The sequence below is a fragment of the Rhea pennata genome, chromosome 3, assembly GCF_028389875.1.
Source record: "Rhea pennata isolate bPtePen1 chromosome 3, bPtePen1.pri, whole genome shotgun sequence".
NCBI classification, from domain to species: Eukaryota; Metazoa; Chordata; class Aves; order Rheiformes; family Rheidae; genus Rhea; species Rhea pennata.
In genome coordinates, this window is record NC_084665.1 from 58567020 (window position 1) to 58593971 (window position 26952).

Sequence of the window (26952 nt, forward strand, 5' to 3'; positions counted from 1 at the left end):
GAGTCATATATTTAAGGCCAAGATAGCATCGTGTAGAGAAGGATTGATATCCACAAGGTCATATACAAATTGCATGGTAATTTCCTTTCGTCTTCTCCTTCAAGCATCATCTTTTATATGCCCAACTAGAAGCTGAGGTAGAAGGAACACAGCTTGAAAGAGGCAGAATGACCTACTTATCTGAACCTTTCTGATATAATATTTCTTTTTCTTCCACTGCTTTGCTTCTTGCTATTTACAAACAAAATTATGGCGACTGTAATTCTGTAATTCTATTAGACCTCTGCAGCTGTTCTCAAAAGCACTTGCCCTATTCTGCTTAAACACACACAAGTTCAATTTTCATTGTTCTTCCTACAATGAGTAAAAGGGAGAAAAACACAGACCAAAGCTAAATTCCAGCCTATCATCTTGAGTGCTTACAGTGACGCCAGCATCTTAGACATTGCTTAGATTAAAATAAAGTTCAAAGTTCCCTCCTCCAAGATTCCAGAAATTTACCTAAAATAGCAAATATTCAAAACACTGGAATCAATCACAAACTACTTGATGGCTAGATAGATACTGAGAATGGCATGTAGAGGGAATAAGTGAGATCTCATTTTCAATACAGTATGTATGCATAAAAAATAACTAGCATACTGCAAAATAAAATATACTTTTGCTATATGTTGAATATAGGACTTGCAGGATTTCTTAAGGCACACATGTTTTGCAGTATCATTTGCTGGCAAATTATTTGTGGAAATAATTAAAAGATATCAGTTAACATATAGGCCTACTTTGAAGTAGTACCATTTCTTTTTTATAGATTTGAATATCAGAAGTGGTGAGAAGAAATGTCAAGCTCATGCAATTCATGCATTTTCTCTCATCCCTTGAGAATACTTTTCTTCATTCAGGTTCCTAATGAAAAACTGTGAACTTTCTGAAAGAATAACTGTAGAAGAAATGGCAAACTTACTTTCAGTAGTAAAGCAAGCTGTTTCTTTTGCTCCTCAAGTCGGACACTAGCTGTCTTCCAGCGCTCCTGAATTTCAGTAAGCTCTGTTTGCAGGGCTGTTTCAGCAACACTGTCGGCACAGAGCAGCAATTGCTTCCCGGCTTCCACAGTGAGGATATAACTCCCTTGCTGCCTTAGGAGAACTTTCTCTTTCAGCTGCAAAGATCAATGGTTTTCTTTCAGCTTTGTCTTTTTAATTGCAGTTAACAATTCAGTGTAATTCATCCTGAAGTCCATATTTTACCAATTAACTTTTAACTAACAGACAGAGTACCTTGGCTTAAGCATGGACTACTGCCCAAATGCTTTATCCTATTCTTTTCACAATCACTTACTGCAGCAGACTGCTAGACAGTAAATTTGTCCAAAGAGATAAAGACATGAAAAGACTTAACTCCCTCCTCATCGCTATCAGTATCTCAATCACTCTCCAAGAGGAATTCTTCCTCTAGAGCCTGTTATGCTCATGAGCTTTATTATTATACAGTATCTTCCAGCTAAAAAGCTTGAAGAAACCAAGCTGCTAAACATATGCTGTTAACCTCTTGCATTAAGAGGGACTCGGATACTCAAAGTTTCCTTTACTTAGCTAGAATATATCTCTAAAATGGGGTATTATTTTTGTTTAGTTTTTCAAGAAAGCTTCACTAGGACATCAGTTATAAGCAAAAGAGGAGTAAGCAATGCTGGAAAGAGGGATCATAAATTCTACACTGCACATTATGAACTTCAAGTTCCTCTCCATCAAAGGCCTGCTCCTGAGGCTATGCCGACTCCAAAGAACAACCAACATCCAATATTGCTTTCTGCAAAGAAGGCAACCTGAATCTAATGTACTTTTAAAATCTTCGGAACTATTTAAAGGCTATAAAAAGAGGTTTTTTTCTCTTTCTTTAAATACACTAGACATACCTGCACTTCATCCAGTAAAGCTCTAGCTTGTTGCAGTGGGATAGGAGCATTGCCCAGTCCACTCACTGGCTGACAGGACATTTCCACCAGCCACTTGCGCAGTTTCTCTGCCATCTCCCTATAGCGCTGCCACTGGTGGATCTGGCTGTCAATGATTCCCCTCCTCTGCTGTGCTCGCCGAATTACTCCCTGCCATTGGTTACTCAGAAGTGTCAGCTTCAGATAAAACTCATCCCTGTTAAAACAAAACAATACAAAACCAAAATAAAACATAAAACTCTTCACATTTTGATCCACTTCTTTAATGAAACAAAACCAGAGGGAAAGGGAACATGTTTTCTGGCTACTGACTATGAAGCACGAGGAGAAAAGCACTGAACTCTTACGACAGTTGACTGAGGTTGAGAATCCCACACTTCATGTACATCGGAAATCAAAGGGCTCCAATCATTGAGACTAAAAAACTCTCAAACCCTTAACCCATGAAACACTTCTTCCTTCCCCCAGAAGTATAGAAAGAACTCCTAATATCCCAATAAACAGTTTGTCTTATATTAGGAGCATGATACCCTTAGCAAAGCCAATGCATACATACAAATGTGAAGCCATTCGTTTCATCGATTTTCAATCATTTAATTACAAGTGTTTGAAACAAATTATCTGAGACAGGATTGAATTTTTCTTCCATCATATTTGTGCTGTAAGTGATTTGAAGTGCCAACAGAGAATCCTCTGGGCACAGTTAAGTCCCCAAATGGCTTAAATCAACTGCAGTTCATTGTAAATCTGTCACGGCATGCCCCTTTGTGAAAATTACTTTTTGGAGGTACGTCAAAACAGACAAAAATGTAATATTTACGAAGATCTAAGACCAATCTCTACTAATCAGTAGCTTAACCACAGCAATAGTAACTTGCACATCAGAAGAGCATCATCTGAAAAGTGACATCTTATGCCATCTTCTCTGTTTAAGTCACCCACTAGTTTAAACATTATTCACATAACTGAGAGCAGCAACAACACAGAAAAGTGTACCTGTCATCCACCTGTCCTTGTTCTAGAAGGTGCTGCCCATCAGAGATAATTGAATGCAAAATCTGCTGGCGGCTGAACATCTCTGCCTGGAATAGCTGTTATTCAGGAGACAAGGATGTTAAAGCAAGATCTCACATTTTCAATCCATGTATTTGTACTAGCAAAAATGAATTTTCATTTATTTAATCTTACTCTCAACAGATTAAATGGGAATTTTGGTATGAAATTAAAAAGGAAGATTTTTAATAATTTTATTGATAAAGTTACTAATTGTTTTTAATAATTTTCTTTGGGGTTTTTTAGGCATTGCATTTAAAAGCTAAATATTTTAAACAGAAGCTAAGTTTGATGTTTCTTTGAAATTTGTTATCAGCACTATAATTTACAACCTAGATGGGGTATTTACTGCAGGAATAGCAAGGGAACTTTTATTTCTGACATATTTAAGAACATTATAGTCCTTTGCCTAGTTAAATTTAACTTATGCCTGCAGTTTGTGTGAGAAAGTGTGGTTCAAACTTTCAATATAATTTTACGTTGCTAGTAGAACCTCTTTAAAGGAATCTTAGCAATGGGATGGTAGAAATTAATTAGCTAGTTTATTTTTCCCACTGGTCAGTGCCAATTTTTGTAATATCTTTAAAAAGTCACTTATTACTTGAGTATTACCTAAATTATGACAAAAACTTACCTAAACACTGCTTTAATAGGCAACACTTTAATATATATATCACTTAAATGCGTTTTTAAAAACATCTTTTCTCTTAGTAAGACATTTCTGTTCCTATTACCTCTATTTCTGTCAAGTAAGGGGGGATGAATGGAGCATAGCTGGCAACATCTATCAGTATTACTGACAGACTGAAGACAACATAGTTCAACTGTTAGTCTAAACTGTCACTTTTTTTGAGAGAGAGAGGGGGAGAGGACAGCTGAAACAAAAGCTTATTAGGCATAAGGAACTCTCCTTAGAGTGGATGTACTCAATCTCTACCCAAAACCAAAGATATTTCTGTCAACACCCACTTGTTCTGTACATGCATGTACCATCTCTCTGTGTAAAAGGGATACTTCATTATGTGGGACCACTTGCCATTCCAATTTCTTCCTATATGTAGATCACTAAGAAACACAGAAATAGAAGACCAAAGAAGGAGGAAAGGAGGGCAGGTAGAGGAGCGCACAATACCAGCACACTGGTATTCAGTAAATTCAGTAAAATTCAGTAACTGAGTTGGCAAGCAAGGCATCCTATCCGAACACGTTCAAATGCTTGTCTTGGTGCATTCCCACTGCAGTGGAGTCCCATGCAATGTTCTAGCAAGCAAGTGACTCTGGAGAACTGTAGAAGAAGAACTTCAAGATTGCCCTGACAGACCGAGTTATCTGATGCAGATGTGAGTATTAGTGCATGATATTTGCAAAAGGCATCACCTCCATGTTGTTGGTTTGCAAACTTCAGTGGGAAGTTATTTCTATGTAAGGCCACTGAGGTAGCTGGGGTCCTGTTTGAATAAACATTAGGCATGTTATGAGTCAGCACTGGAAAGCTGATAACAGATCTGGATGCATCCCAGTATCTATTCTGGGAATGCGTGTAGAAACATCCTATTTTCTCATTATCTTCAAAAACACAAAACAAAACAATCTAAAGAGTCATCTCAAGAAGTTCAGACTTGACCTTTCTCTTTCAGCTCTGAACAGTGGAAAGCAATTTCTTCATGGTTATTAGGAGGCACTGTGAAGAACATTGAGTGCTGGATACGTAGATTTGGGTAATATAAAATACAAAAATAGCTGTGATTAAAAAAAAATTGCAATTTACAACATTTTGTTGAGATGAAATGTAGTCAATGAAAAAGTTAGATATTAGTCCCCCAAATTCCAAGAGAGAACTGCTTAGTCTTTTGAAAGATAACTTATGCAAGCACCTCAGTAACATGTAGCTATCTGCTCAGATCAAGGTTTCAAGGGAAAATTTTTAAGATATGCACAATTTTGAAATTCAAAATGATCTCTCTCAACTCTGTAAGAAAAGAACTGTGACCTGACATAACAATAATATGAACATTAGAGTTCTGGGCATTTAAAACTCTCTCAGAAAACTGAGATTTCTTGGATTTCCAAGACATACTGTCCAATCAAACCTATCAACACTGAGGGGGAATGAAATGGATGACATTTGTGAAAGCAAATATAGCTAAATGCTAAAGCAAATGTATGCTGATGTAAGCTATAAGGGTTGTGAACTACTTCCTACTATCAGAGGTTCATTCAAACACTATACTGTCAGATGCAAGATGAGAGGGTTGGAAGGACATGACTTCCCCTCTGATCTGACTTAAAAGATCTGGCTTGAGTCTCTGGGTAGGTCAGCTAACATCTGAAAATGTTGTGGGAACTAGAACTACTGTATCCACATGGGAGCTTTAGCATGAAAATTGACTTATCTTACTTGATCTTTACCAGGATTCTTGGCAGTAACAATATGGGCGGAGAAAAAATGTGCATCACTTGACCAAAGAATCATAGAGGCATCTTTCAGCAAAAATTGAATCAGTTTATCCTTGCAGAAAAAGCTGGGCTTCTTGTTTATTTCAAACAGGTCTATAAACAAATGACTCTAGCATGAAGTGAAGATCCAACCAGTTCGAACTCCAAGCAAACATTACCAAAAGGAACACAAATAGTCACTCTGCAATGAGTTATACAACTCAATCGTTCATAGAAAAGTCTTCTTTTAACACGCTCTTCAGATGCTGTGTATGTTGTCAGTTTGATAACAAATGAACAAAACCAGAATAACTGAAAGAAGAGGGACTGAAGTGTCTTCTGCAGTTAGGACTGAAGACAAAGGAACAAAGCGCATGAGGATAGTTAGGCTTTAGGGAAGAGCAATATAACCCTTCAGCACCTCTTGGAACTCTTCAATTCCCCTGGTAAAAAAATAACCTGAAGTACACTAAATATAGGACATACAATCAGAAATACTGATGAAGGCTTCATACACAAAATACTAGACACATACTCAAACCCTCCCCTAAATGAGGTATCACTGATATATTTGCATGCTGCTGTTTTTAAGTCAACAGATCCTCACAGGTTACAAATATAACTCATTTCAAGGCATACTATTACACTACTCCACAAGAGTATGCATTCCTTTTAAGTATAAATAGCATGTGTTTTAGTTATGTATAAATACACATTATGACTTGCCTCGTGTGCCCTCTGTTGCTCTAAAAGACTCTGGTAGTTTCCAGAAATCTCTGCAGCCAGCTTTTGCTCTGTCTGCACTAATAAATCCATCCAAGTCTCACACTTCTCCAAGAAGGTCTGGTGCTGTAGCAAGAAAGACTGCAGCTTACTGAAAGGAAAAAAGTTGGATTCAGTTAAGGTTTCTTGCTCTTATAAAGAATATTAAGAGAGTTTTGCAGTAACTTTTCCAGAAGAAAATCAAATCAGACCTTATTTCTTTTCCTACTGAGCTGCCTTGCTCCATTTGTTTAGTTTACACTTCGAAAAGTACCAGTTTTCCTCATTATAAATTCTACTCACTTGCCACAAAATCATCAGCTCCTCTCAGCACTGAGGCACTAGATACTATTTGTTTATAGCTACACCAAAAGAAAGGAGCTTCAGTTAATGAAATGTCTGTAACATAGAAAGATTTCCATACTCTGCAGAAGGTATAATTTCTAATTAATGTAACCTAAGAACATTATACAATGTTTTTTAGCTGTTCCCACCTGAATCTCTCTGTAGTCTGGGATGAGATCAGAGACCAATGTCTGTTCAGATTCTGCATCCTTTTGATTTCTTTATCATTTAGTGGAAGTCTGTAACCCAGCTCATTAAGGCGGTCCAAATCTGGGGCCATGCTGCTGAACTTCAACATCTGACTCTGCAACAAACAATGAAAGCAATAGCTAGGAAGTTCTGTAATAACATTATTATAGCCTGCAAAATTATGGGCTAGTACTCAGCTAAATTTGGAATGGCCTTGGTTGCCACCAAGTGGTAAGCAAACCCTGTGCCAAAGAAGATTTCTATTCCCAGTTTCGAACCTCTTTGGACCCATTCCAAGAAAAGACTTAAGCATATGAGAAGTACTTAAATTGTTTAAGTATTTTGCTGAATTGGGGATTTATCTCCAAGGGCTGCAAAATCAGGCTACTATTTGAAGCTGTATGTCTATATTGCCAAAAAGGTGAGTCTTTTTTTGGGGTTGTTAACCTGAATGCAAGGTTGGCAAATGGGTCCCATCCTGTTCAACTTTTCCATCAATGACCTGGATGAGAGGACAGTGTGCATCCTCAGCAGGTTTGCTGATGATACCAAGCTGGGAGGAGTAGCTGACACACCTGAGGGCTGTGCTGCCATTCAGAGAGACCTGGCCAGGCTGGGGAGCTGGGCAGAGAGGAACCTCATGAGGTTCAACAAGGGCAACTGCAGAGTCCTGCTCCTAGGGAAAAATAACCCTAGGCACCAGAACAAGCTGGGGGCTGGCCTGCTGGACAGCAGCTCTGCAGAGGACCTGGGAGAGCTGGGGGATGACAGGTTGACCATGAGCCAGCAATGTGCCCTTGTGGCCAAGAAGGCCAAAGGTATCCTGGGGTGCATTAGGAAGAGTGTTGCCAGCAGGTCAAGGGAGGTGATCCTGCCCCTCTACTCAGCCCTGGTGAGGCCTCATCTGGAGTCCTGTGTCCAGTTCTGGGCTCCCCAGGACAAGAGAGACATGGAGCTACTGGAGAGAGTCCAGCGTAGGGCTACGAGGATGATCAGAGGGCTGGAGCACCTGCCCTATGAGGAAAGGCTGTGAGAGCTGGGACTCTTGAGTCTTGGGAAGAGAAGATTGGCGTGGGGGGGGGGGGAAATCTTATCAATGTGTATAAGTACCTGAAGGGAGGGTGTCAAGGGGACAGGGTTAAACTCTTTTCAGTGGTGCCAGGTGACAGGACACGAGGCAACGGGCACAAACTGAAACACAGGAAGTTCCACCTGAATATGAGGAAGAACTTTTTTTACTGTGAGAGTGACAGAGCACTGGAATAGGTTGCCCAGAGAGGTTGTGGAGTCTCCTTCTCTGGAGATAGTCAAAATCCACCTGGATGCAACCCTGTCGAACATGCTCTAGTTGACCCTGCTTGAGCAGGGGGGTTGGACTAGATGATCTCCAGAGGTCCCTTCCAACCTTACTGATTCTATGATTCTATGAAATCCACACTGCATATATAGACTTTATGTTTTTGTTTTGCAGTGTAGATTTATCCAGTTCACTAAATAAGCAAGCGTCCTGTGTTTGTTAGCATGCCTAAAGCCACATCAGGTGTACACTTAATTCTATTTGAAAAATAATGGAAGATTAAAATGAGAGAAAAAGCCTAAATGGCAAAGTTAATCAACTTCTTATCGGGGTCTCTAAAAGAGGAGGAAAAAGCCAACAAAAAAAACAAAAACTAGAAGACTAGAAGAGTGCAGATATATTTTACACGGTACCTTCATACCATGCACACAGTATCCAGTTTCACTTCAGTAAATCAAAATACTCAAAATGAGTAGCTGACTTGATTCCTAAACTATACACCACTGAAACAGGAACTGCATAATTTCAAAAAAGCAGAGATAAAACAAGATGAAGAAAATCTCCAAAAACTTCTAGAATTGATTTGCATTCCCATTCTGATTTAATATTTTTAATATTACAGTTTGCCTTTTTATTTGCTCTTTTATTACAGGCACAGTAACATGGACAATCACTCCTTGACTGCCACCAGACTTTGATTTTTTCAGTCTTACACTTTGCATGAGTGCTAGTCCTTTAACACACAATGAACGTATGTATGATTTATGTCAACATGCTGTAGTATAAGTTAACCAGCTCATCATCAAAAATTAATGCTTTCTACAATTATCACTCACTTTGAGTTCCTCCATCCTATTCTGGATTACTGAGAGATCAGATGAGTGACTGGGATCCTGTCCTTTCAGTACTTCTTCTGCATCTGTTATCCAAGCCTCAAGGACTTGCAGGTTCTTGGCAAAGATTTGATAGTCCAGTACTCCAGCCTTAAATAGAAAAGGATTCACAATGCAACAACTTAGTATCATGACATTTATGGTCCATATTGCCATTATTCTCCTTGTTACCCTCATTCTATATCTGAGAACATTTATATAGGCTGCAGTTGTGTAGGAACAATAATTGCTGCTTCACTCAAAGACTAGACTGTGATATTAGGATTTTGTTACCATAAGCGCACTGCTATGCCTTTGCAGTAAAGGCTGCATTAGATTAGAACCCAGTGCTTTTAAGCATTTTCTATGCATGAAAGTAAGACTTGGTCATAGCCAAAAGGCAGCACTTCAGCAAAGCATATAAGGATGTCCTTGCTTTGAGATAGCTAACCTCTAAACCCCTTCTATGAAACTAAAGTCCTCTGCTTTATTAACTTATCAATAGAGAGAACTACTAGTTGCAGTTACTGAAATCTGAAATGCAAAATCTCTTTTATGTTTTGTTTCCACAGAGCATGGTGGTTTTATAAGCGGATTCTAGGCACATGGGATTTCGTGGATAACTGCACTTGTTACTCAAACAGAAGCCATTGTTTTCTCACCCACATACTTTCCTGTGGAACATACTCTGTTGCTTATTTTGTCCATTAGTCTGTGCAGAAACTAGCAACATGTATTATATAGACTTGGAAGTAAATGATATTTGTCAGTATGATCACTACATTATTAAGAACTGTTCAAATCAATGCTACATAATTGTTAGGAATCTCTCCTCCCTTTGTTTTACCACTAAAGAGCTAGCTAGGAGGAGAGATTGTTTGCTGATTGAGCAGTAGCTGTGGATCCACAGCTGATAGTAATAGTAAGCACTATTACTGTCTGTGGAAGGAATGTTGCACCTGGCATTTCAGGATGGACACATTCAGCCTCTACCATTCCCTGTGAGGTTTGCTGTCCTCTTCCCAGATATTGTTCCTCCTTCCAGTTTCACTGCTCTGGACTTGAGCATATTTTATTCACTCAGCTTTGGCTGTAACCTCCCGGGAAGCCTATAAAATGCTGATGAACAGGTAATATCACCCTGTTTTCCCATTCACTTTTGGTTAATCTACATGCTTTCACGTTCAAGAGGTGGAAGGTGCAAGGACTGAAAACATTCTACATACCTGAAGTACAGCCTGTTGCTTGTGGAGAGCCTGTTCTAGGGTTGACAGATTCTGTTTCAGAGACAGCTGATCAGACTGTATAGCTGCTGCTGCTGAAGCCTCCACTTGGCTTTTTAGCTCCTCTCCCAGTTCTTGAAGGACAACTAGGGACTCTTCTGCTGTCTTCAAATCTTTGAGAAGATCCTGAAGCAACACATTGAATAAAAATATAAGTAGCTACCCTGACATACTCAAGTGATGTCATCTTCCCCTGATCTAAAGGAGGAACGAAATGAGTGAACCTCACCACTTTATATTCACTACTATATTTCAATGCCATTGTCCACTAACACTCTGAACACAGATGAAATGATGTTCAGAATAAAAACTATGCTGAAGTAGATGCAGGAAAACAGAGAGAAGTGACTGCTCACTGTCTTTGAGCAAGTCTGAGTTACTGATGAGGCAATTCTTGTTGAAATGCATATTTTGAACTGGCACGCTGTTTCCACGCAGTGGAAGCCCTTACCGTGGGTTGGTGTGATTTAACTAGACCTATCTCTTTTCCTGCACTGAAATCCTAAGCAGGATGAAAAATTAACTTATGTAATGGCTAAAGAATATGGCATCAGGACATGAAGAAATTATTCTGACTAAGCAAGTTTGGTTGGCCATCTAGCAGACAACAGCAGCAAATGCTCACAAAGCTCATTAATGTGTTTATTTTTCCCCTGCAATTATTTTTCCTATATTAAGACAATTACCAGTTTCATTTTCTTATCAGTGACACTTAAAATAAATTCAAAAGCACCAAAATCTAACCATGAACAGAAGATAAACTATCCTGCTGCCTTGAGATACAGCCCAAAAAAGGAAGAATGTCAAGGTTTCAGAGTGAATGGTGTCCTTCTGTAATGAAGGATAAAGAAACCCATAATGCTGAACATACACAGTCTCTTTTCAGACAGAGTGAGCAGACTTCACTTGTAGGAACACAGTCAAAAGATCTTACATTTCCTTTTCATATATGGAAGTCAATGGACTTAACAGAAATATTTGCCCAAGCAAGAATCTCTTGGATAAGCAGGGACTTAAGATCAAATCAAATGATATAATTTATCCATCTTCTTTAGAGATGGCTTTCGATAAAAACTTCTGAAATAACACAACAACAAGTAATAATGGAGGGAAATGTGAAAAGTCTGAGAAACTCATGAGGTTTGGATAGCAGAGGGAAAGCTCTCCCTCCTGTGCCCGAGGGATTCTTCAGCAAACAGAAATACGTCCATGTGCAAGTTCCAATACGTGAAGTATACAGTTTAGTCTTGGAGAGCGTGCTGTGATTTTAGCCCATGAAGCTGTGCAAAAGCACAGAGCTTAACTGAACGTACATTGCAATCCTGAATCCAAGTGGTAACTTCATCATCTGAAATGTCTTTGCTGGTGGCAGTCTTCAAGAGTTCATTTGTCTGCTCTTCACGCTGCTGGACTGTGGAAGAACACTGGTTGTAATAGTCCTTGTATCTCTGCCAAAGCTGAAGGAGGCCCTTACTGGCACGCAGTTGCTCTGCAATCTCTTGCAGAAGATTGTTCCACCTGGCAAAGAGAATATTGGATGAATGATCAAAACCTGTGTGTTCACAAGAACTATTCCAGGCCATCTTCCTCATTGCTATTTCCCATGGCCCTTTGGCTTTTAAAAAATTTGGTAATAACCATGGTCCAGATACACACGGAAAAAAATGCAAACCAAAAAATATTTTCACAGCTGCTTGAAGTGTCACATGAGATCAGATCTGTGGTCTGGTACTTGGGGGCTATATATTAATATTTCGGTTCAGAGCTGAAAGTGAATAGTCTGCTGTCTCCACTGAGCACGTTTTGGTTCACCCAGAACAGACTCTATGTCCAGTCTGGCCAGAACTAGGTTTCTGCAAGGGCCAGAGACCCTAAACAGGCATACATATGAAACCGTTTTTTCTGAGTGGGTTTCCTTCTAAACTCTGAGAGTATTTCAAGTACTAAAGCTCTGTGTACCTCCCTTCTAAAACACACCTATAACTATCAAAACTCTTTATAGCTATATTGTGCTATTATATCTTTAATCTCTCTTCAAATCCTACTAATTCTTCACTGTAGTAGCAACCAGAAACAGCTAATTTCTCAGTCTATGATATGAAATTTTTTTCTAATATTCTTCTAAGAAAGCTGCTATTTTTGTTGAATTATATCATTATTTATTTACTAAAGGAAACACAATCTTTTCAATTGTTATTATGTGACAAATCACAAAATAAAAATTTTCTCAGTCATCTCTGAAGGTCTTAAATCACATGCTATCTTCTTCAAAACTGTGTGAACAATCCATCCCTCCACCCTCAGTATTCTAGGACAGGATGGACCACAGATTAAAATCAATTTGGCATAATTGTTTTCAAACAAAATAAAAAAAAATCAGCTTTCTATCAAAGTAGATTTTGCTCTTGGACTGTGCCTTTATGCAGCTTTTCCAAATAACCCCTCACACTGAGCCTCTCTAAACATATGCTGACAATATTTTCTCGATCATTTCTGTGTTTCTTATGTATTTGTGTAGAAAGTCCACTAACATAATGGGTACTTTTAAATGAGATATCACCATTAGTCTGTTATTCCATTACTTGGTATTTCATCTAACATTGTGATGTACAAAAAAAGACACTTTCAGCAGATTCTCCAAACAGTCTGAATACCACTATTTGATAGAAAATTAGAGAGTCCATGGATAAATACAAAGCTACCACTGAAAGTGAAGTTCAAAAAACTCCACAGGCTTTCTACCTCATATTGATTTCTTTTAAGGTGTTAGTAAGTGTTTCAGTCACTGGCGGGTGACATTCTTTCAACAATTGATTGGTCACTGAGCCAAACTTCTGTAAGTTATTTTCTTGCTTTTCCAATTCATCTTGCAGGCTCTACAACAGAGAGGAAAAGATACATGAATTATTACTATTGTCTGAGGTAAAAACATGGTATATATTAATTGCATCACATAGGTTATGTAAATAAAACTTGATTTCATGTGCTTTTTATCTAAATACAAGGTTGTAAATGTAAACAGTATTGTTAGGTCAAATTGATTCAATATTCAGGTATAGCAAAAAGTAAATTTTTATATAGTATCTTCTTGAAAGGTCTTGCAAAACAGATGATTGTAAGCAAATACTCTTGCACTGGACTTACAATGAAGGACTTCAGTGCATGTAAATGCTTCAGAAACAGAAACTTAACTTACTGAAGAGAATAAATAAATACAATTAGAAAAAAATGCACATTTTCCCTGTTTTAAATAAGAAAAAAGAAAAACATCAAAAAATTCTACTCTGAAAACAAGGTTCTTGCTCTTTTTTTTTTTTATCAGTCTGAACTACCATTGACAGCGAAAACCTTACTTTTATTTTCTTTTACCTTAAATATTTTTATTTATATTACTACAGTTTGAACAGCCTGGAAAATCACAACCTACTTGAACAGTATAGTTAAGATCTTAATAAATAAAAAAGTCATTTACAGTACTTATTGTTTTACTGACTCTTCCTCTTTGATATGCAAAAATGAAAACATGGAAGAGAGACCACAAAATGCATTAATGGATGCTCTTTAAATCTTGGTTTGGAAACTGCAGTTTGTGCTCAGGACATTTGGCTTAGTATCTGTCTGGACTTCTAACCATACAAAATATTTAAATAATAGAGTCAAATTACATTTGCTGGCAAACATTAGCAAACACAACTTCTTGTTACTTTAAGTACCTGGAAATATTTGCAAAATCATTCTTAATTCCAAAGACAACAGTGTTTTTGAAGCAAAAGGTTATTCCACGCAAACAATGTTCTCATATACATGTTTTTAAGAGGAGACTCATTATATTTTATGCTTTTCTTACAGCACCAACTTGGAAAACCACTTGACTATATTACTATCTCAGCTTTGGGAACATTCTTTGTTTTGTTCTTCAATATACTGCAACCACAGGTTTGCAAAGACTCCTTCTAAAATATGATCTCAGCACATGCCAGTAAATCAGAAGCCTGAAAATGCAGAGAGAAGCTTTATCTTTAATATTCACCAGCACGATTTAAAAATTTTTGAATATTTGATAGTAAAGTTAAAATTTTAAACAATAGCATCAAAAATCCAGAAAGAAAACAACTGTGAAGAGTCACCATTTTATTTTCTTATGATATGAAAGATGCAACACCTATCTACACTTGATAAATTAAAGTGCTCTTTTAATTTCATTTGCCAGTGCGTCTGTATTTCCAATCCTTATGAACCAAAATCTATAGCTAGCTACATCCATGCAATGAGGACAAATTTTATCCTAAAACCCATCCTTAGTATGTCAAGAGGCATGGTATTCCTCTTCACCTGAAGGTTATCAACTTGGACTTTCACAGCTTCCAGAGAACCAGTAAGAAGATAAAAACGAGACAAAGAATATCTGGCTTCCATCAGGTAACTATTCAGTTCTTCATATGCCACTTTGTAAATGCTCCACTGATCAAGAACAGACTGCAACAATATCTTCAGCTGGCTAACCTAGGAAGAGGGAGGGACCAAAAACAAAAGTGAATGAAAAACATTAAAGAGACTTTTGCTTTTTGTTTAAACGAGTTCCTTCTTTTTGATGTTACATACTATTTGTTCTACAAGCCTAACTTCAAAGCTGTTGGAGAAAGAAGAGGAAAATACTTTGCATGACTGTCACCTGGGCTTACACTGCAGAATGTTCTGCTTGATTTTATAAAGCTATAGAAGAGTAGGTTGGAGAGGACTGAGAAAGCATGCAATCTGTTCTATTTTGTTGAAAAGCACAATCAAGAGAAATTTTGTAAGACTACGTACTACATGCCACTAAGGCAGAAAAGTCAGCCTATGAAGTGAAGCAGAAAGGCTAGCACTACCATGTTGCATTCTTTTTGAGAAGACAGATGGATACACTCAGCTTTGGATATTGACAGTTAGTGCTGATCTCTTCTTTATTCCATATGTGAGACTATGTAATCTGTGTGCTTGAGATGGTAGCTTTTGACAGAACACTTTGTGCCTTTCACCTAAACATCAGGAAGGATCTTAAAAACTTTGTAAGAATTTAAAAACTCCCTTGAAATAGGAATTATTAGGTCCATTTTATGTGGAGTGTGCACACAAACTTGGGGATAGATGGAAACAGGAACACTATTCAGAATCTCTTCCCCTATCAGACAGAAGAAATCCACTAGCTGCATATGCCCCCCCCCCCATGCCCTAGCCCTGGAGCTATGATTTGCCCCTTGATGATTCTTTTACCATGTGATCCAAATTGGCCCAGGAATGGTTAATTTCTTGCAGTGTATTCATTACAGCAGAAGAGACTTCTTCCTTCTTGCTTTGTATCAAAGAAAGACCAATTTGTTCTACATTTTCTACTTCTTTTTCCTTTGCTCTAATTGATTCTTCAAGTTCCTGAAAAAAAAAAAAAAGAAAACTAGGTACTTTTGTTTGTTTGTTTATTTGGATACATAATGCCTTGAGACAGAAGAGAAGCCCATAAACTCTCAAGTTTATACAATGTTAAAAATTATGCCAAGGAAAATAGAAGACAGTGAATGGTTGGTGTAAAAGCAGGTGAAAAAAACAGGGCTGAGTATATAAGCTCTGAGGCCATGAAAGACTGTTAGTGGCTGTTTTGCTGCTTCAGGCAGGTGCTGACTGTGTCTTTGACTGAAGATGACCCTATATTTGTCATGGAAATGCTGATGCAAAGTTCTCAGTTTTTATCATGCTTTGTCAACAAGTGAAGCCCAGAAGCTGTGGCATGTAATATTTGCTAGCCCCAAAGCCTGTGATCCTCCTCACACCTCAACAGAACCTGAATGAAGTTACAAACAGAAGTGTTGTGGATGAAAGCACTTGGTGTGGAACTGCTATTCATACAGCACACTCCCTTGAGCACAGTCTTAGCCATGGACCTATGAGTATGTTTTCATGGCACTTTGCAGGGAGGTGCAAGAAAGTCATGCAGTGCTCTTCACCTGTATGGAAGCTGTGCAGCCTCGGTAAGTGCAAATGCTGAGTCTGAGCAAAACCAAAATATGGCTTACAGGCTTTAGGCTAGCATTAACCTGTCTGGAGATACACCTTTCAAGACTAAGTAGTTACCATGATATGGAAAGTAAGCTGTATGGAGCTGGGAATGTTGAGTTACTCCTATATTAATTAGTGTATCTTGTGTTCCAGGGTTAAACTTTCAACTTTGTCTACACTCTCCAAGTCATACCTTACTGACAGAGCTGAATCATGGGGGAAAGCAATTAAGCCAACAAAACCCTGGGCAAACTGAAAACCCATGTTTTTCAGTAAATTACTCTCCCTAAGAATCAATCAATTAATCAATCAATCAATCAATCATCACCATAAAAGACTCTACATTTTAGATATCAGGGAGAGTATTTGGAGCCAAATTCTACCCTGCAACACTTACTATTAACAGAATTTACCTCTGCACACATTTCTGTCTGCACACATAGTAAATCATGTATGCAAAAGCATTTTTGCTCTGTTGTTTATTCTGAGCTTTCTCCTCTGTATTGTTTTTAATTTCCTCTAACTTCTAGATATGCCCTTGTTCCAGATTACAGCCTTGGAATAATACATCTTTTCTACCACATGACACCAAAACAAACACTTTTTAGTTGCACAGAGTAAATCTGACTTTTCAAGCAGTAGATTTTAACAGTAAAAAAAAATATTTAAGTTTGTACAAAGTTGTTTCAAAATTCAAAATGTAAAATGGGCAAAAGCTTGAAACACCAAGTGTTTCTGGTTCTCTGTTAAAGGAGGTTTTTAAAACTATTTTAATCTAATAACTGAATTCAAGAGACTTCACTGTTTCTGATCTGTGATAGAAAAACATAGTTGCCTTCACTTATTAATATGACACTAGGCAGTTAATAACATTGGTTAATAAGTAAGCTACAGCTTTAGTACTAGTTGAACCGGATACCTGGGAGTGTCTGATACAGTTATTTATTAAACAATTTGTTTCTCTACTGATCAAAGCCTTGCCATTCATAACTGACTCCCAAGTGTATTTGCTAACTTCCCTGACCAAAGGAAAACCATGAAGGTGATAAATCAGATTCAGCTTTGTACCCCTGCCAAACAGAGCCTACCAATTATATCAGGCTATGCTAAACTACACTTGGTTCAGTCGTATGGGTTTATTGTGCTGAAATCATACAGATTCTTGAATTGAAACTGGGCATTGGATCCTGTCTGAAAATTTGGGTTGAGAACGCGAAATATATATACATATATATATATATATATATATATATATATACACACATTTCTGACACTTTGCCTTAACAATTCTTGGCCTTCACAGAATCAAACATGGATTAGAAATATTGGTGAATATAGATTTAATTCTCTTACACATTTCATTGGAATAGATTCCAGCTGTTCTGTTTGTGAAGACATATCTACAGCTGGATTATATTCATCCTCTTCATTAAATACATGGGAGAAAGGAAGCTACCCCAAGATAAGGGCTTTCCTACTCCTTTTTAAGGGAATGAGCCCAAAAATCTCTATATAAAAGATTGTAGGCACACAATTGTTCTGACAGAGTTTAATTAAACATTTGCTCTGGTGTGAAAGTTAGTATTTGATGTCCAGTAGAAAAAATATTTTTTAACAAAAATCATTGGATGCTGGATACCATGTAGAGGCCTTGTTAAGAATTTCAGAACATGGGAATTTTCCCCATATATCTATAAGCTTGAACTACAGTCTTACATCCCCAGAAGCAAGCTTCTGGATACTTGAATACATACTATTCCTAGTAAGATGTTCAGAATCACCTGAGATTTCTTATTCACTGTTGTGTAGTCCTTGTATGAAATATACAAGTCCTTGTATGAAAAACTGAGGTGGTTATGATCAAGAGTGTCTTATGTGTAGCTAAGCTTTTCCCTTCTTTACCCATCTTAATCGTGATTCCCTTTTTTTATTTTGGAAGGAAAAGGAACATCAGCTCTACTTGCTTCTCTGGAGTGCAGAATATTTGAACAAATTTGATTCCTTACACATTTTTAACCTTAAAGGTTAAAAGGTTTTAAGACCTTAAAATAGACCTCTTTGCATTCTGATATCTTTCTTTCCGTAGTGCTGAGGAATGGAGAATATTCGGGGGAAAAAGAATTGGGAGTGAAAAAAAAAAGGAGGCAGGGAGGAGAAAAAAGGTAGTGATGAAAAGTAGTGATGAGACAAAAAACATCCAAGTTTCTGAATAGGCGAGCATGCTGTTCATGATATCAAGTTCAATAAAACTTGCCAAGCAGAAATGGAGGCATATCCTTCTGATCACCTTTACAGCTCAGCATGGCTAGCATGCCTAGAAGCATCCACACTTTAACACTGATTACATAAAGAATAATGCTTTTGGATACTTTTGAGTGCCTTCATTCTTTGCAATATGGGAATGAAATCTCTTCCTCATTGAAGTGAAGACGCATTATGTCATTTACTTCACTGATACCTTGATTTCACATGGCTTTAATACCTGTTGTTTCTAACTGCTGGAAAGAGCATTGTTATGTAGAAATATTGTTATTTATAAAGGGACATTACCTGACAGTCTTTCAAAGCATTCTGTACCGAAGCCTGGTCTCCAATTCTCTGTTGCTTTTTCAGCTTCTTCTCTTGGGTTTCAAACCAGGTTTTTAGGCACTGCACATTATTTTCATATTCTGTCCAGGATTCCTGCAGACTTTCCAAAAGCTGAATCTGTAAAGAAATAGGAGTATATGCATCCTCACACAATTACATCTAATGTTGGGCCAAATAAATAAATCAGTGAAGACAAAATCTGACCAGTTCCTTCTCAGAAAAATTTCACAGCTTTCAAAATTTAAAAATACTATATGCATCCAAACTGGAATTCATTAGCTATTTGTAAAAGAGTACATAATAAAAAACTCCATCCAAAAATAATTCTATTTAGATAGCTTGTTCAGATATTAATGACTTAATTGATTTATTTAAGATGTAAACAAACATTTTATGTTACTCGCTTACAAACTGTGATAAAGCAGATGAAGATTTGTATTATCTCTTTCTCTGTCAATCCACTACTTTAAAATTATCTAGATTTTCTGATTGTTCCAGATGATATTCAGTGGAGAACCAGATAGTACTTCTCTTCTTTGAAAGCAAATACAAAAGAACGGAAGAATAAAGCAGAATTTGAAAATGGCAGAGCTGTCATAAAAGGCATTCACATTACTTAAAATAAACTCCACTGGAGGGAATGTCTTCTCATTTTAATTGATCATAATCCTAATTACAACTGGTTGAGGATGTGATAGTCAACAGCAGCCTTGGCCACAGTGACAATGAGATGGTTGTGTTTAAGATCCTGAGTGAAGGAAGGAAGGCAAGTAGCAGACTAAAGATCCTGGGCTAAAGAGAGTAGACTTTTGGTTTATTCAGGTAAGCATGTGAGGCTGTGTCTTGATGAGTGAAAGAATCCAGGAAGCTGGACAATCTGCAAGGTTATCTTCCTCAAATCACAAAAACGACCCATCTCAAGCTGCGAGAAAACTGGCTATCATAGCAGGAACTTATCTCCAGTTGAACTTAGAATGCTTAACTGAGCTCAAATGCAAAAGGAAGTGTGTATGGAAAGTGGACTACAAAGGAGCATTGTCTGCCCATGCATGGTTAGTATTAGGAAAGCAAAATCTGGAGTTAAAACTACTGAGAGACAGAAGCCCTTCTTATTACCTTTATATCAACAACCAACAGGAAATCAAAGAAAAGCCTGAGGTATATAGTTCCTTCTTCTCTCAGTGTTACTGACAAGGTCTCCTCTGATGATTCCCAGATCTTCACGTTGAGTAGCAAAGTTTTGCAGACATAGGCACTACCCATGGTATAGGGGAAATGAACTAGAGACTACTTAAAAAAGCATAAATGTCTACAGAACCAGAGTGGATGCATTCAAGGGCAACAAAAACGACTACAAGGCTGCTCTCTATTGCTTTCAAAAGGTCATGGTGATTGGAGGAGTTTGCTGAGAACTGGGAAAAGGTAAGCATTATGTCCTTCTTCAAAAAAGGCAGGGAGAGGATCATGGGAACTACAGGCTGGTCAGCCTCACCTCAAGCTTGGGAAGACTATGCAGCAAAACCCGTCTGAAACCATTTCCACATACATGAAGAACAAAGAGCAACAAGCATGGACTTACCAAGGGCAAAAGCCTGACCTACTCAACTACCTGCTATGATGATATGACTGACTGTGGACAAAGGGAGAGCAGTAGATGCTGTTTATCTTGGCTTTAGCAAGACTTTTCAAATAGTATCCCATAGTATCATTGTAGCCAACTGTAGCCATATATGTAGCCATATATGGACTCAATGGGAAAACTATGAGGTGGGCGGAATACTGACTGGAGCCATCAAGCTTAAAGGTTAATGGTCAACAGTTTAAGGTCCATCTTGCGGTCAGATACAAGATACAGTACTCAGGGGCATCCTTGTGGCTCTGGATGAAGACACTGCTTAATATCTTCATCAACAACCTGGATGACAGGATGTACTGTGTTCTTAGCAGATTCAGAAACAACCCTGAGTTGGCAGGAGTGGCTGGTATGTTGGAAAATAGGGCTACCATTCATTCTGACAGACTCAACAAATGGAGGAATAGTCTGACATGAACACTATGAAATTCAGCAAATTCCTCTGACTGCGACAAAATAACCTCATGCAACAACAGAAGTTGGCAGCAGGCTGGATAGAAAGCAGCTTTAGAAGGACCTAAGGGCTCTAGTGACCAATAACTTGAACATGGTAAGTCTGTGTGGTAATGAAGGCTAACCACACACTAGGCTAGATTATCCAGAGTGCTGCTACCAGGTCAAGAGAAGTGATTATTGCCTTCTGCTTGACACTTGCACATTGGGAGTTCTATGACCGATTTTGGGCCCTCTAGTACAAGAGAGAGATTGACAAACTTTTGAAGGGCCACTGGAGTGGTTAGGGGACTGCAGCACATGAAGAGGCTGATTTCATTCAGCCGGGAAAAGAGAAGGGTAAGGAGAGATCTTGTTGCAGTCTTCTACTACTTAGAGGGAGTTACAGAGAAGAGAGAACCAGACTTTTCTTGGAGGTATTCCGTGAAAGGAGAAGAAACAACAGCTGCAAATTACAACAAGGGAAATTATTATTGGACATATGGGAAAAACCTGTTTGCTGCAAAAGTGGTTAAGCATGGGAACAGGCTGCCCATGATCTCCCTGGAGATTTTCAAACATCAGCTGACAAAGTCCCTGTGCAATCTGATTTAACTTTAAAGTTAGTTTTGTTAGAGCAGGAAGTTGGACTAGATGATCCTCAGAGGCTTCCAGTCATTTTTATGGTACATTTCTATTTACTTTGAAAGTTCTCTACACATCAGCTAGCTCTCTCTTTACCTTTTCTGTTATCAGGCCTTGCAGAATCTGCCAACGACGGTTCATTGCTCCAAGCTGTTCTGCAAAATCAGTTTTGTCGCTACGTTTACTTTCAACATCTTGGCTGCTAATCTGTAGCACTGATTGGTTCACAAAGTCTACCGTGAGTTGTTTGCAATTTAAATCTATCTTAAAACCCTAAAAGAATAGAAGGAAATATAAGAAAATAATTTATCATCATTTCTCACCTTCCTGCAGAACAGAGGATAAAAAACATTAACAAATTACAACTCCCCACCATTTAGCTAAAAGTATTTCTAGCATTTGAACAGTGTTTAAGAGTATTGGGTGTTTTTTTTATAAATATTGAGAACAAAAGCAGCAGGACACCACCTTTGGAATAGAGAAACTGCATGTTTTTTACTAAGGAAAAAATAATCAGTAAACTTATTGACACCAATCTCAAGCATCAGATTTCAAGAAAAATGGACATTGACTACTTTATTCATTTTAGTCTTAAATTTTCTTACTACAGCAAGAGTTAATAGAGAAAATATTGCTGGATATAGACAAGAACAATAGCCAAAAGGTAAAGCAGTTTTCAGGAGACTAGTGAGAGCTGAATGTCAAATATCTGCCTTCTATTTAACAGGTACTAATATCTAGATTAATCCTAAAGAATACTCTTCTAGAGATTAAAAATTATTCAGACACTGAGAAGAGTCAGTGTTACAAGAGTACTATCAACCCCATACCAAGAATATGACTCATTACAAGAGTATCAGCAATTTGATCACTGCTTAAATTCTGTTTTTATCTCTTCTCAGTATTTACTCGAATACTGCATTCTTAGTTTTTGTTTCATACACAGATCAAGATTGCCTTGATCTCTAAACCACTGGCCACCTTCCATTCAAAAATAGACCACACTTTGAGTAGAAGGTGGTATTATGCACAGAATTCATAAAGCAAAGTGCTTTGTGGTTTTGGATCAAAGTCAGTTCTAATAATGTTTAATCACATGCATATTGCTTTGAATTTATCTGGAAATTAAGGTAAGTATATTAAAAATACATTCCTGCCATAAGTAAACAGCATAGTAAATTTGGCTTCTCTTCCTCTGTATCAAATATTATTCCATTCTACTAGTATATAATTTTAATTGCTCCACCATGTAAGCTTTTTTGTTTAAATCAGTTATATTTTACATATACATAGTGTGTGTGTGTGTGTGTGTGTTTGTATTTAACAAGTGATCAGAAATCAGCAAAATTTCCACCATATACCTTGTACTTCTGGACATAATCCTGAATGATTTTCTGTCCTACTGCATTTTTTATGTTCTCTTCGTCCTGCTGAATAACATTTTCCATCAGAGAAATCCAGCTCATAACTTCAGTGATAGCATGGCGTGAAGGAATTTTGTCCATCTGGAGCTGTAGAGATAAAAGACTTTAAATGTGCGTTGTGAAGAAAATGGATGAGAATTCCTTACTTTGCATTACTATAGTATGTTATTCTTTACCTGATCTTATTATCATGTTTTTCTGCATCCCTAACAGATCACTGTCTACTTCTCTGGAATTTTTTAAAATAAAGAAGTAAAAAATGCAAGTGCATTATAGAATATATATTTTATAACTGTATACATCTTAATAAGAAAATATTATATTAAATGCTTCTTATTTCCATTTGTCACTGTACATAGAAACTGGATAAACCTGTAGATTCCATTCCTGACTTCTAAAAAACTCTGCATTCTTATTCCATAATCCTGTACTGGGTTTACATAGAGGTTCAACTCTATGCTATACTTCTGTCCTTGTAAATGGCTAAAGAATAGGCCCAGGGAAAATAATCTTCTAGTACTCTTCTTGCTGTGGATACTTCGAAGTAGGATTTGAAAAGTAACTGTTGTTTTTTTAAGATATTGATTTCCTGCTTTTTGTGCACCAGCAAGTTTTGCTTAAATTTAAGTTATTCAAATATAAAATGTATTTATGACAGCAACTTTAGGAAGCAGTTTGCATTCTGCTTTACAAGAGGGTTCAGAGAACTGCTGAATGACATTATTTCTAACTAACATAGTAACACAGTTAAAGTTTGTGTCCATCTCTCCCCCTAAATCTGGAAGGTATTACTAACTCTGACAGCATTCCAAATTAGAAACTGAAGTAACTGCTTAGACTGCTAATCTAGCAACTAAAGGCTAAACCAATTTTTAGACTAATGTAATTCTTTAATGCCAGTATCATAGCATTAAAAAAACAAAACCACATAACCCAGCATAACCATATACACCAGCAGGAACCTTGCATTGTGCTTTTTAGATTTGTTCCGTCTTCCACAGATTTGAACCCAGCCTATTCAATCTGAACACAACCAAACTTCCTAAGGAATCAAGCTCTGCCTAACTTGCAGCATATGAACTCTATTTTTCCAAAAAAGCACACCAACGTGGTAATAAACATGTTGAACAAAACATTCATCTGTTTGTCAGGTAAGATTTAACAAGTGTAACTGTGAAAGTTTGCAAAATTAGCACCAATTGGCTCTAGACAATATGGAGAGACAGGATTTGGACATAACAGTGTAAGCTTTCTCACACTAAAATGCAAGTAACACTGTTCCTATCTTGTCCCACATGGGGAAGGAGCAAAAGGGAGTAATCATCCCAAAAATTGCCAACTGTATTAAGTTATGCAGTGGTTTGTAAGGGGACTTTGAGGAGAACAATACATAGTTTAAATCTGCAGAAAGCAACTGTTCTACACAGCTGCAGGTGAAATACATAATCAGTATGTTTGAACTTTCTGGAATATCAAAGGCCATCATTGCACTAGATCTTTTCCTTACCTGATGCAATTTCTCTTGTACTGCTGGGATTTGTGTGAGCAGCTCTGTCCACTGACTGTCAATCTGGGACAATCCTGCACGCAGTGCTGCTGTATCTACCTTCTTCAGCCTGAGCAGCTGGTTCCCAGTACTCAGCACAGAAGATTTCTGTGATGATTTAGCATCTACCTCTTTAGAAAACTCCTGTAAGCAATGGCATTTTCATAGAAATAAGAAATAACTTGTTTAGTTTGTTTGTTTCTTGTTTAAGATTTACCTCAAAGAGCTAAGCATACTCCCCAACCCTTAAACAAATCGTACTTAAAAAAAAGCACTATTAGTGTCACCAGCTACACTTCAGACAGAGTGAAAAAAAAGTTGTTTTCAGTCATAAAACCATTTTTTGTTTTTAGAGACATCAAGCGTTACAATCATTATGCACAGCAACATGGTGCTGAATGTGCAATACATCAGCTTTTTGAAGGACAGCTCAACAACAGAAGTAGACTTTTTTCCCACACTCTCTGCTTCAATGTTGAAGTAACATATAACCATTTGATTGCTCAACTATTTATTTGTAGTTGGAGAGAAAACATGTCCTAGGCTAACAAACTGTCTTACCAAGAAGGAATTCAGATGGTCTCGAACTGTTTCCAGTTCCTGAGGAACTGTCACTGATTGCTGGCTCCAGAACTCAAGCCTTTCCATTGCAGATTGTAACCAATGTGTCAGTTCAATTGATTCACTCTGATACCTGTAAAGACGTTTATGGAAAGCTAAAACAGTCTTTGCCTCCTATTGCCTCCATGCTCTCCATAGAGGGGAGCAGTCTCTCCTCCATGTGTGAGAGGAAAATATCATATGTCAGATTTTAAAATATATATTTTATTTCCTTTATAAAAATATATAATATATAAAAATATACTAAAATATATATCAAATAGCTTTCATTTTATTAATTATGACTACAATTCTTAAAAACACCTTCTTTTTGCCTCTTAGAACAAACAAAATCTAAGGACTGGTAACTAGGAATAACATTGAGCTACCAAAATTATTTGGGCAAGCTGTTCCTCCCAAGCTCATTTCTTTCACTCACCATTAGAGGGCTCAATCTTTCAAAAACTTTAGCACAAGGCAACTCAGAAATTAATCTGCCTTTTTAGAAACTATCTTCCTATCATTCCATATCCGAAACAATTAATCACATGTTAGAATGAGATGTTGAGGGCCTCCTCATAAACTTTACACATATAATCCCTTTATTCATCTCACTTTGAAAGGTGAGTCAACAAACCAGGGTCATAAATATTAGCAACGCACGTGGATAATACAGAGCTTGTACATCACGCAGAGAATGCTATTTCAAAAGTAGCATATGAACATTGCTAAAGACAGCTAAATGCTGCTTCCATATATGCTGTGCATAGAGCTGCAAGAAATAGCAACGGCTGAGTTCCCAGAACATGCTGAGGGTACTCAGGTTATCTAGTGAAGCACACACCCTTTCCCATCACCCTGTATGAACACTAGACTTCTGACTTAGTCATCTAAATCAGGTATCAGCTAACTTCCTCCTACTAGTTCTTGTCTGGTGGACATTTTATTGCAAAATAGGAGGGTGGAATGGCACTTGTATGGAACAGAAGTAAGATAGTGTAGAGTGGCTTGTTTGACAAGTGAAACCACCACATACATTTCACAGTATTTTCTTTCTCTTAAATGTGGACTCTAATAGTTTGAGGATCAGAATGACCCCAATTTAAACAGCACATGCAAAGCAGCTTATTGTGCTCATTACATTAGCACTACCTTGTCCAGTGTTTCAGTATTGTTTCCAGCCTGTGAAGCTCCTTGGTCACCTTGTTGGTGTTATTTAGCCAGTGTTCTCCTAGCTGGTTCAGCTGACTTTCGAGATCTGAGCAGCTAACAGAAAAAAGAAGCCTCTTCCCATCATCTAGCACCTGGTATAATTTGGGCTGGTACTCAGTCAGGTTAGATTTCAAATGCTGTAATGTGAGGGGACAGAAAGTTAGATAGTTCTGCAACTGTCTATAACCCTGCTTTTTCAATATTCAGTTTTCTTTTATTGCATTTTGTAGCATATCCTGCATCACTATCACACATCATATTCTGCCCCCCCACCCCTCCATTAAAGCCCTAGAACTCCCTGAGGCCAGTCATGGAGACAGCTCCTCAAAAGCTGCTGAAAACACTGTTATGAAACCCCTCATATATATTTCTGTTTATGTCTCCTACTGACGAATCCTCCTCAACATATATAATTAACACTGGAAACGAACAATTTCTAAGGAATCACTGTGGGGCAACAGGACTTCAGAGAGAAATGGATGGAAAGGACACATCTTAAAGTTCCATCCTACTGAAAACCCAACTGTAATGAAAGCTAAAGTTGCCCAACATTGAGTTCTTAGTAGTGGCCACATTTCAGTCCTTTTAATGCCTATCTCCAGCTGTCAGGTCATCTAACTCTTTTCCTTTTACTGATGTATCTTCCATCT

The 26952-nt window shown here is 37.6% G+C and overlaps 1 protein-coding gene across 6 annotated transcripts in view; it reads right to left on the reverse strand.

The window, feature by feature from the left end:
* The window catches only part of SYNE1 (spectrin repeat containing nuclear envelope protein 1), a 308485-nt gene that overhangs the window by 46110 nt on the left and 235423 nt on the right, over nt 1–26952 (reverse strand). For all 6 annotated transcript variants that reach the window (XM_062572395.1, XM_062572390.1, XM_062572389.1 and 3 more), the window contains 17 exons: nt 26243–26439; nt 25052–25184; nt 24452–24634; nt 22882–23031; nt 21617–21793; nt 18772–18927; nt 15445–15600; nt 14524–14694; nt 12934–13067; nt 11505–11709; nt 10135–10317; nt 8873–9019; nt 6700–6854; nt 6170–6317; nt 2951–3045; nt 1916–2150; nt 965–1159 (listed from right to left, as the gene is read on the reverse strand). In XM_062572395.1, coding sequence (XP_062428379.1) covers nt 965–1159; nt 1916–2150; nt 2951–3045; nt 6170–6317; nt 6700–6854; nt 8873–9019; nt 10135–10317; nt 11505–11709; nt 12934–13067; nt 14524–14694; nt 15445–15600; nt 18772–18927; nt 21617–21793; nt 22882–23031; nt 24452–24634; nt 25052–25184; nt 26243–26439 — 2820 coding nt within the window. The remainder of the gene's footprint in view (nt 1–964; nt 1160–1915; nt 2151–2950; nt 3046–6169; nt 6318–6699; nt 6855–8872; nt 9020–10134; nt 10318–11504; nt 11710–12933; nt 13068–14523; nt 14695–15444; nt 15601–18771; nt 18928–21616; nt 21794–22881; nt 23032–24451; nt 24635–25051; nt 25185–26242; nt 26440–26952) is intronic.